This window comes from Agrilus planipennis, unplaced genomic scaffold, assembly GCF_000699045.2.
Source record: "Agrilus planipennis isolate EAB-ADULT unplaced genomic scaffold, Apla_2.0 scaffold143, whole genome shotgun sequence".
Taxonomy (NCBI): Eukaryota; Metazoa; Arthropoda; class Insecta; order Coleoptera; family Buprestidae; genus Agrilus; species Agrilus planipennis.
Window position 1 is genome coordinate 549,343 of NW_020438887.1, and position 11,885 is coordinate 561,227.

Consider the following 11,885-nt stretch of genomic DNA (forward strand, 5'->3'; position numbering starts at 1 on the left):
CAAAGTTATAAGATCTGATCGAGGAAGAGAATACATAAATAAAGATCTAAAGGGTTTCTTGAAAAAAGAAGGAATAAAGACACAATATACGACAGCTTATTCACCACAACAAAATGGGGTCGCCGAAAGGAAGAATCGTTCTTTGTTGGAAATGGCAAGATGCATGTTACTGGATGCAAACATGGAAAAGAAATATTGGGGTGAAGCTGTGAATACGGCAAATTACTTACAAAATAGATTACCTACCAAGGCGACAAATAAGACTCCTTTCGAACTGTGGTACTCAAAGAAGCCTGACGTAAGAAATTTACACATTTTTGGTTGTGGAGCTTACGTTCACATTCATAAAGAACAGCGAAAGAAGTTAGACAATAAGGCTGAGAAATATACTTTCGTTGGATATTCGGAAGAATCGAAGGCATTTCGTCTTTTAAATATGGAAACAAACCAAATCAAGATTAGCCGAGATGTGATATTTCTTGATAAGGAGTATAATGGAAACATGAAAACAACTGAGGAAAATGAAGTGACATTCCATAGAGTGGAAACCGACAATCAGGAAGACGAAAGCGAGGATGACGGCGAAGATTCAACAACTCAAGAGGAAAGTGATCCAAGTGGAAGTGATTCAACCTATAATCCGGAAGATTCGTATAGTGATGAATCGGGAAATGAACAACCACTTGTGCAGTGTCGGCATTCGGAAAGAAATAATCGCGGAGTACCACCGGATAGGTACATCGCGAGTTTAAAACTTGTGACAGATGCTGAACCCGGTTGTTTCAAAGACGCGGTTTCGGGAGCTGATAGTGAATGTTGACATAGGGTCTAAACAAAACAAAACTGCAGTTCCTATCCGAGAAAATTGGTTTAATTAAAAATTAGTTTTTGTTGCAAATCGTTGAGGAAGGGTGTTAGAATACAACGATTTCATAATATGTAATGTAAGTTCGTAGATTAATAAATCAAGTATTTTATGTTGCTTATTGTTAGACTAAGAAAACAAGCCATGATTTGTATTAACCAAAGTTTATGTTTCGTCTAGTTCAAATCCTGTTCGGAAAGTAGTTGTAAGAAAGACGTTGTAAAAGAAAGATTGTCAGTAAAAGAACATTGGTAAAAGTTGTAACTCACTATTGTTTAAATATTCAAGCTAAATAAAATTTACTTTACTTCAATAATCAACTGTTTTTTTTCATAATTGAAATAAATAAATCGAACAGAGTACAATACTTTATAATAAAGTACAGGTGGCAACCCTGTCAGGCAAAGAGAGGGTCAACGAAGTGATTCTATAAAGGTTTTCTTTTTTGTTTTGAGGCAGTTCTTTTGATATTGTACCATGTAGACACCTATACATATAGATTTTTTGTAACTGTCTTTTAAAATTTATTAGTAGTGTATATCAATAATAAACATTACAATCGATAAAAATATAAATTAAAGATAAAGTAAAGCTTTGTCTCTTATAAAATTCGTACATCTAATTTATTAAATCGTAGTCGGTGCAGTCAATATTGTGATGTATGTAAGTCTTTTTTAAATTCCAGTTTGATCAATTTTTATGTCAACCGGCTATCGCATTTGTTGACAATGACCTTCTCTATTCCATCCAAAGAAAAGGTAGTTAATTCCTCATCTATCTGCTATTTGACATCATCATAAATAAATTACAAGGACATTCGTTCGACACGGTTGATGTTTTTCTAATCTCTCGTATTATTACATAAACGGCGAATAGTCATTTGCAGTAGTACTTAGAAAATTATTTAGGAACAAAAAAAATGTTTATAATGGATTTAAAAGTCGTTAACGATGAGAAACGCATAATGCAATTGATTTTTAATATTGATGAGCTTATACCTAGTATTCATTAGTAACAGTTGTGTTTATTATTCGATATTTTTTGGAATTTGATGAAAATCTAATTTTCATCATCATAAGGTCGTCAGTCCTAAAACTGGTTGGACACGTACCTCCACTCTTTCCTATTCTGAACTAATCCTTAACTATTTGCGAACAGTAATCTAATGTAAGTCTACCTCTACCCTTCCTAACTTCTCTAATACGTCTCTGACTAGACCTTAATGCCTGAGAAGGTTTCTATTAACCTATCTCATCTTTGTTCTCCTTTTCTTTATAATACCTCTTCATTTCTAACTTTTTCTATCCTCGTTATCCTCAACATTAGTCTATAACACCACATTTTGAACGCTTCTAACATTTTCTTTTCTACCGCGTCTACATATATATACATAAAACTTTTTTTATTTTAGTTTTCTCATTTTATTTATTTCTTGTCACGTCCTTATCGTATACCTGTTGTTTCTTATTTGAGTGAATATTTCGTAAATTCCGATATTTCTGAAGGAACAATATACCTATTTAAAAGTCCTATATGTAAAAACAAAATAGGCCAAGGTACGTCTTTTTTATAATCCTTAAACACGTTTGTTATACACGACGTTATTCTTTAATCATAAGAATAACATCAAAAACCACTTTAATGAAGAAATATTGTATTTTCTTGGTACAAGTCCAACGGATTCGTATTTTTTCCGTCTTTTGTTCGAGTTACTCAACGTAACCTAACAGCAATAATAATTAAAAAAATATATATAAAAAGAGTTTAAAATGTATCCAACATAGTTTCGCATATAAATAAATTTTTTGACACGGTTTTTATTTTCTTTTTTTCTTGTTTTTTTTTTTATGGATCTGGAATTTTTAAACAGCACTTTTGTGAACGAATTCTGGCTTATTTTCAGGATCTTAATTTGTTTTAAAGAAAGAATTTGTTTACAGTCACATTTTTTTGTTGTGTAATAAAAATAATAAAACTTCATAACTGTAAACAAAATGTAAGGTAGGTACATAGACAAAGTATGAGTTGCAAAAATAAAGTTGTTTTTCCTGATAAATTCTCTTTTTGTAATTCTTTCGACCTTCAAATGAAGTAAACGTAAACATACGATAAATAAATGATTTATCATTTACTTACTCCTACTTATGATACACAAATATTGTAAATAAACATACCTATTGTCTCGGTGTAAATTTAATTTGATAGTGTCTACCTTTTCCACGAAAAATGTATTTCTGATTTTGTGTTAGGTACAGAAAAATAATAGGTTTGGTCAACGCCTTCAGACTAACCCCCAAAAATACATTCTAACATAAAATTAAATTTGAAATGACGGCAATCAACCATAATCCAATCGTGGATAAGGTTTCGTTGATTTTGGTAAGGATAGCCGTGATCCTAGCATTTTTTTTGGCCGCCAGGACCACTGCAAATCCATTGATTGACCACAATACGTTGACTTGGAAGTTTAATTTTTTTTTCTAAGCTCCAGAAAATTGCAGCCTGACCATTTGATGTTAATTTAAACTTGATACCTCTATAAGTTCTTGATAAACAGACAGACAGACAGTCAGACTAGGGTTGCCACCTTTTCAGGCTTTACATAAAGCATTTCTCGACTAAAAGGTTCAAAAAAAGAAGTACTCAGCATTTTATGTTGCTTATTGTTAGATTAAGAAAACAAACCATGATTTGTATTAACCAAAGTTTATGTTTCGTCTAGTTCAAATCCTGTTCGGAAAGTAGTTGTAAGAAAGACGTTGTAAAAGAAAGATTGTCAGTAAAAGAACATTGGTAAAAGTTGTAACTCACTATTGTTTAAATATTCAAGCTAAATAAAATTTACTTTACTTCAATAATCAACTGTTTTTTTTCATAATTGAAATAAATAAATCGAACAGAGTACAATACTTTATAATAAAGTACAGGTGGCAACCCTGTCAGGCAAAGAGAGGGTCAACGAAGTGATTCTATAAAGGTTTTCTTTTTTGTTTTGAGGCAGTTCTTTTGATATTGTACCATGTAGACACCTATACATATAGATTTTTTGTAACTGTCTTTTAAAATTTATTAGTAGTGTATATCAATAATAAACATTACAATCGATAAAAATATAAATTAAAGATAAAGTAAAGCTTTGTCTCTTATAAAATTCGTACATCTAATTTATTAAATCGTAGTCGGTGCAGTCAATATTGTGATGTATGTAAGTCTTTTTTAAATTCCAGTTTGATCAATTTTTATGTCAACCGGCTATCGCATTTGTTGACAATGACCTTCTCTATTCCATCCAAAGAAAAGGTAGTTAATTCCTCATCTATCTGCTATTTGACATCATCATAAATAAATTACAAGGACATTCGTTCGACACGGTTGATGTTTTTCTAATCTCTCGTATTATTACATAAACGGCGAATAGTCATTTGCAGTAGTACTTAGAAAATTATTTAGGAACAAAAAAAATGTTTATAATGGATTTAAAAGTCGTTAACGATGAGAAACGCATAATGCAATTGATTTTTAATATTGATGAGCTTATACCTAGTATTCATTAGTAACAGTTGTGTTTATTATTCGATATTTTTTGGAATTTGATGAAAATCTAATTTTCATCATCATAAGGTCGTCAGTCCTAAAACTGGTTGGACACGTACCTCCACTCTTTCCTATTCTGAACTAATCCTTAACTATTTGCGAACAGTAATCTAATGTAAGTCTACCTCTACCCTTCCTAACTTCTCTAATACGTCTCTGACTAGACCTTAATGCCTGAGAAGGTTTCTATTAACCTATCTCATCTTTGTTCTCCTTTTCTTTATAATACCTCTTCATTTCTAACTTTTTCTATCCTCGTTATCCTCAACATTAGTCTATAACACCACATTTTGAACGCTTCTAACATTTTCTTTTCTACCGCGTCTACTGTCTATGTTTCTCACTCGTACAACGCCGCGCTCCAAACATACACCTTTAACAACCTTTTTCGAATTTCTAAATTAACCGTTCGCGAGCATATTGAGACATCTTTTTAGCCCGTCTATTTGCACGCATATTATGTATGTAATAATTTATTGTTTCTGCTACTATTATTATAATACCATCTACCACCTACATACTTTGGCACAGTATTGTAGAATGTGCCTGCTCGGTATTCGCAAAAGTTACCGTATATCCTGGAATTTTTTTCCTTCCCAATGCTCCCACAGTCATCTCTTTTCCTCTTATTACCTGCAATTTATAAAAAGAAGCCTTCCAAAAATTGAAGCAATTCCTTCAAGGTATATGCATAAAAAAAGCGAAGGAAAAGGTTTTGCTTTGAGGGTTTACTTTAAGTAAAAGGTTTCGCATAATTTGTATTTATAAAAAGAAGAATCTGCTCAAAAACTAAAGGATTTGCTTCTAAAAAAGGAATTTAGGTTCACAACAACGTTTCTTGCTCAGGCATCTCACAGCTTGTAACGTAAAAATTTATGTATTTGTAGGACTATTTTTGTGTTAAAATCTGTCTAATAGGACTTGTATAAATAATCTGTAGTTGTGATCTCAGTGTTGTGCTTATAGTGGCCGATATGGTGCAATTACATACAAGAAAATACTACAAACCAAGACGTACACCACACAGTTTTTGGCGTTATTGTGAGAAACGTTTAAAACTTTCAACACTGCACAAGTAAATCAGGAATGTATTAAACAAATAAAATAAACAGCTGTTATGGAACACACACACGTTTATTGGACAATGCAATTTTCAACTACTTTGTCGAAATCGGTAGGGGCTAATCTGTCCCTTTCCCTTTTACTTTATTTATCCGAAGCATTTCCTCGCAAGCAAAAGGATTACATTATTAATACCAATTGTAGCAAAAGCCTTTACTTCCACCTTTTATGTAAGAAATTTATTCTTGGCTAGGCACTTGGTGAAACGTATTTAATAAAATATAAGAAATAAAACACTTGGTACGCTTTTGTTTCACAATTTATTTAGAACATTTAAACAATTGTTTCTGCTGCTAAACCATTATCAAAGAGAATAATTTTACAAAAGTAACAACTATCCTTATATACATATGTAGGGGTAAGATGAATAAATTTAGAAGTGGGGAGGGGCCAAAAATTCAGTTTGGTCGTTTAGTACATTATCTTGACATTTGCAAGCTTTTTTAATTTCTAATATTTCATNTTGCAATTTATGAGTATTTAGTGCAGTACATTTTTTCGTAACAACTTGATGTAAATCGACTACAGCATTCCTGGCAGGATAAAGTATTTTAAAAGAATGTACTAAACGACCAAACTGAATTTTTGGCCCCTCCCCACTTCTAAATTTATTCATCTTACCCCTACCTACATATAAGGATAGTTGTTACTTTTGTAAAATTATTCTCTTTGATAATGGTTTAGCAGCCGAAACAATTGTTAGAGTGTTCTAAATAAACTGTGAAACAAAATTGTACCAAGTGTTTTATTTCTTATATCTTACTTCATCTTGTCCTCATCATCCATCTCACCGACATTCATTCCCATTTTTGGCTATTCATCTATTTGCTCCTGCAATCCATTCAGGGCAGGAGTATGGTACAAAATGGTATACCGTCGTTGGGAAGAAAGAACGACACCCTCGCACTCGGGAGAGAACGTCGTACTTTTACCCTCGGTGCGTAACATAGAAACTGTTTCATTTTGAACCTATACGTTAAAAATATCTTCCTTTTCAGTGCGTCAAATCGTAAAAGTTGTCCATTTTAAAAGCCAAAATAATATTGGCGAGATAGTTTCGTAGTCGCGCGGGGGTACATTGACTTTTGGCAGACATGGAACAACCTCCGAATCGAGCAAATAAATAAATAAATGTGCCATTAATCTTGACAATGAACTGCCTGCAATCGCATCTATGTATACGTATAAAATAAAGTACAATAACTACTATATGCATATACGTGGCAGACAACCTTCGTGTCGTGTTAAATGCAATCGAAATTGTTATTATTATTATTATTATTATTATTATTATTATAAATGTATACATATATATATATATATATATAACCGGGTGCCTATGTAGACTAATAGACTGCGAATTATTGAGAAACGAATTTGCGTATTAATTGGATGCTGTGCGACCTCGTTCCCCACAGTCGATTCGCAGAAACAAGAAAAACAAACGAAAGCTGAAAGCGCCGGTTGGTTGTTGTAATGTGTAATATTGGACCGAGAACTTCCGAGAGCGAGAAAAGGTCAGACTGTTTCTATGATGACGTAATGCCAAATGTAATTAATAATCTTAATGAGAAATAATAAGTAGACCTTGTCTGTCTAGTGCAACTGCGTGAAATAAGATCAAAATAACTCAGTCCCAGCAGTGATCGAGACTAGTGTGGCGTTGGCGGAACTGTTTTTTAACACCTAGTTTTTCAGAAACCGATCCTGAGCTAAATTGCTAGAACGTTTTCAGCTATTAACTGAAAATGAGGGTGTGACTATTGAATTTAATATGGGCCCAAGTGTTTATGTATCTCATTGTAATTGACTTAACACAGGCCGTATCGAAGATTTACCAGCTTTTTGAAGTGAAACTTTTTTATTGACGGTAGGAGGGAAATTTGTTAGGGTATAAATCCGAAAAGTGTAACGTCACGCGTCACAGCGTCACGCGCCATGTGTAACCCCTGGTGGATGTTTCCAAAAGGAGTCATTTTAACAGGCTTCAGAAGCCAACCTGTTAGTAGCAACCGATAATCCGAAAACGAAAATTGCCATTTCATGATTCTATAGGTCAACGGGATGTACTCTGTAGGACATAAACGGCTGTATCTTTTGTTTGCGTTGGCTCAGAAGTTTGATTTCTTTCAGAGCTCCAAGGAATTGCAGATCTGAATATTTAACATTAATGTCAACTCGATACCTCCATGCGTCCATGAGAAAAAAGGTTCTTGACACTGACAGACAGTCAGTCAGTCGAACAACGAAGTTATTAAGAAGGGTTCCTTGTTTGCCTTTTGATATAAGGAACCCTAAAAATGTGCTGCTCGTTGTAATACACTGATACGGCGCTTTTATTTGAAAATTTATCAAAAAGCTTTTCAATTTCCAGCGTATCGGATTAGTAAGAGGATTTGAGAAAATGAAAAAGGAAAATTTACTTAAATATTAAAGCGATATTTACAATTTATCCCACTATCCAGCATAAATAAATTTACTAGGTATTTTAGTTGATTTAACAATTGTAATAATTAAGGAACTTGAAATCATTTTTAAAAAAACATGTCAAAATTGAGATTATTACAAATTACCTAATAAATTTTACTATTTCTACGGCAAATTCAGTTATTTACAATCAGTTATTTACAATTTACAATTCAGTTATTTACAATTGTAGTTTTTGCGTTATCTCCTGTAATTGGGGGTGTGGAGTACCCACGTTCTCTTCCGATTTGTAGATTTATGAAACCTAGTGAGTTTGCAATTTCGACTAATTTTATACGACACCTTATCAATTCTAAGTTACACATGTCTCTTAAAAAGTATTTATAATATTTCGATAAGAAAAATATGAACTCATTTGTACTCTACGCCACTTAACGTAACTACAGTTTCTACTTTTTTAATGTCTAATTACTGATAGTAAAAAGTAGGAAAAGATACATCAAATGTGAGAAAACAGTAGTACATTTACGAATATTATAAGTAATTTGACGGTGTAATTATTTCGTTCCAATTAAAAAGAAAATATTATATGGTCAACTGTTTGTCCGACGAATGTACATGCGTCGTGCGGAGAGGGCCGGTTCGTCCACGAAATCGTCGGGCTCGAACGTTTCGACCGATGCACCGCGCATAGCAAGATCGTTGCACTGCACGAAATGTCGACCGTTGTACCGCGCGAAGTGCCGTCCGTTGCACCGCGCGTAATGTCAACCGTTGCACCGCGCGTAGTGTCGACCGTTGCACCGCGCAAGCAGTGCTCGATGAATCGGTTGAACGTTATAAAAAATCTTTTACATTAGTGGGATCAAATCTGTCCCCTCGCTAATAATTATATTACTTTTTACCCTTTTACTCTTCACTTTTACGTAATGGTAATTCAATTAAAGAAGTAATTTGTAACTGGTTTTTTGCTGTTGCTATTTGGTAACAAATAAAAGCTTGTTTGGTACGAGTTTAATGCATATTGTTTATTGTCTTCTTGTTTTCACTTCGAATTAATAAAATCAATTACGCCGTTATAAAGAATAGATTTTAACGTAGTATGTCTTTTTGTTTCAGTTGTGAAGGCTGCAAAGGCTTTTTTAAGCGAACAGTTAGGAAAGACTTATCTTACGCCTGTCGAGAAGAAAAAAACTGTATAATAGACAAAAGGCAAAGGAATCGGTAAGTAAAATTTATTTCACACATTTTCAAGCATTGGAACAGAGAATGCGCATTTCATCTTCATTAATTTATCATCTGAACTTTTGATTTTGTATTCTTACTTTTGCAACACAATGTGTTAAAGATGTTTGGGAGGTATGTCAAAATGCTACGAGCAAAATAAAAATTTGGAAGAACGTTCCTCATTCAATTCTAAAACTCCTGTAAAAATTACAAATCGATTCACTAAACCGTTAAAAAGTTATTGAAATTTTAAAAAATTGTAATTTTACACGTCATTTTATGGAGATTCGTTAACCGAACAGATTAAATTTATTTTTATTAACAGAAAAAAAGCTACCAGAAATTTCAAACTTTTATAATAAGTAACTTGAACTCTGGAGAATCACTTTAGCGTAAGGTTATTCAAATTCACTAAATGGTTATCGAGGAAAAAATGAAAAATTAGCTGAAAATCTCGTTTTTACTTGATAATATAATGATAATATTTATAATTGTCTGAAATAAATGCAATTTTAAAGTTTTAATTATTATTTAAACATATTAAAAAGTTTTACGCTCATTATTAATAGAGATTGAAACTAAATATTTTTTTGTTTCGAAGTTGAAATCAAGGCATATTCACTGCCAAAAGTCAGTTAAAAATTTTCCATATTATTCGTTATTTCTTATTTTATTCAAAGTTTTTGGTCAAATTCCAAATTTTCTCTCAAACTGTATACTTTTTTTTAGTATAGATAGTGTTTATTTACCTCATAATAAGCTGCAAAATCTAATTAATCACGAATTTCTAATTTTATGTACTCTTGTCTCCGATTGTACCTCCCAAACATCCCTAAACCTTCCTTTAATATGGTAATAGAAGCAAGAATTTTGTTATTGTTGCATGTGAGCTATCTGTGACAGAAATAATGCACTTCATTCACGGAATAGATAACGTAAAGATAGTAAAATTTTAACTATTATATACGGAACCCTAACCCGAAAAGTAACTCAATATTGTAGTTGAAAAAAAAAACACGATCTCCCATATACATTCAAACTGCAAATGTAAATTTGTACGCACAATATTGTTTTGTTGAAAAATTCAGACTATAGACTTCTTATTAATTTCCTCTAATGTAAATAAAGAACTATTTTCTGGATTTTATTTCAAAATTTTAGGTTCAGTAGTTTCGGAGATAATGGGGAGGGGAAATGGTCAACTTTCATCTATTTTGTTAAATAACTTTAAAACTATGTATTTCAAGATTCAAAATTAATTTATTTACGTTAGGAGTTTTAGGGTTCTGTTTTTTTCAGTCAGATGTGCGGAACCCTAAAATGGTACTAACATGATTTTGTTGCATTTGTTTTACAAAAATAATAGATAGATAGATAGCTTTATTAAAAACATTATGTTTTATATACACAAGGTGCAATTACATTTACATTTACTTATTTTCTCTTTTCTACTTTCTCGTTTTTCTGCTATTTTCCTCCTTATTCGTATTTTTTTCATCTTATTTAGACCATCCTTTCTTTCCATTTGAATTTTCCCATTTCCTACAATATATACAAAGTACAATTTTTATTATTTTTCTACTCCTGTTATTTTTCTCTTCCACAAGATTTCTCTCATCCTTTTCATGTTGTTCATTCCTTCAAGTACAAAAATAATAAATAAGTAATTGATTTTTTTTAAAAATTGGATATTACGTTTTATTTGCACGGCTGCTTAATAAAAAACGTAGAAATTCTAGTGCACGAGAGATTTCTTGTTATTAAATTCAGACTATTCAAAAGATGGAAGTAAATACACATTACAAATTCACAAAAACATGAAATATGCTTAAAAACCAATGACTTATTTGACTTTGAAATCAATTTATCTTCCTGTCTACATTTCACCCTCTATAATATAAGAAGATTATTAAACTTTAGAAATAATGTTTTTGATGAACGAAAGGTTGGTGGTAAACTATTGGAGTGCTATTTTTACTCTAGATGTCAATATTGTCGATATCAAAAATGTCTCGCGATGGGAATGAAAAGGGAGGCGGTGCAAGAGGAACGACAAAGGACAAAGGATAAAGACAACTCGGAAGTAGAGTCCACATCGAATTTACACGTGGATATTACCATAGAAAGGATATTGGAGGCGGAAAAGAAAGCTGACAGTCTTATGGATCAACCAGTGGAGCTCGAGGTAGGTGCACTATTAAATCAAAAAAGTAGGCATAGGTACCCGTGCGTGTAATTCCATCATCATTTTTTCCTTTGAATTTTTCAACAGATTAACAACTTATGTACTTTACGTGTTTTTACCAGTATTGTATACAATTTTACTGTTTAGAGCTCTCTAGTAGTTTTTTTGGCTGTATTTATTTTGTACTGCAATTGTATTATCAGCCAGCACAGACGTTATAAGTCGTTGTTCGTGTTCGCTCAGACTACTTACGTGGCAATGAAGAAATTCAATAATAATATAGAAATTTATTAAAAAAACAATTCAGTAACTAACTTTTTCAATTTAAAGCACTTCTAACTCATTAAAAAAAATACAACGTGTAATTATACAACACGCTACTGAAGTGAAACTTCTTCAAACACACAAACATACCGGGATAGGGGTTAAGGAATTGGTTTAATGGTATTATTTGTACACTATGCT

The 11,885-nt window shown here is 32.3% G+C and overlaps 1 protein-coding gene across 2 annotated transcripts in view; it reads left to right on the forward strand.

Annotated features, from left to right (window-relative positions):
• The window catches only part of LOC108737423 (retinoic acid receptor RXR), a 69,667-nt gene that overhangs the window by 41,831 nt on the left and 15,951 nt on the right, over nt 1-11,885 (forward strand). For both annotated transcript variants that reach the window (XM_018470260.2, XM_018470259.2), the window contains exons 3-4: nt 9,128-9,232; nt 11,219-11,420. In XM_018470260.2, coding sequence (XP_018325762.1) covers nt 9,128-9,232; nt 11,219-11,420 — 307 coding nt within the window. The remainder of the gene's footprint in view (nt 1-9,127; nt 9,233-11,218; nt 11,421-11,885) is intronic.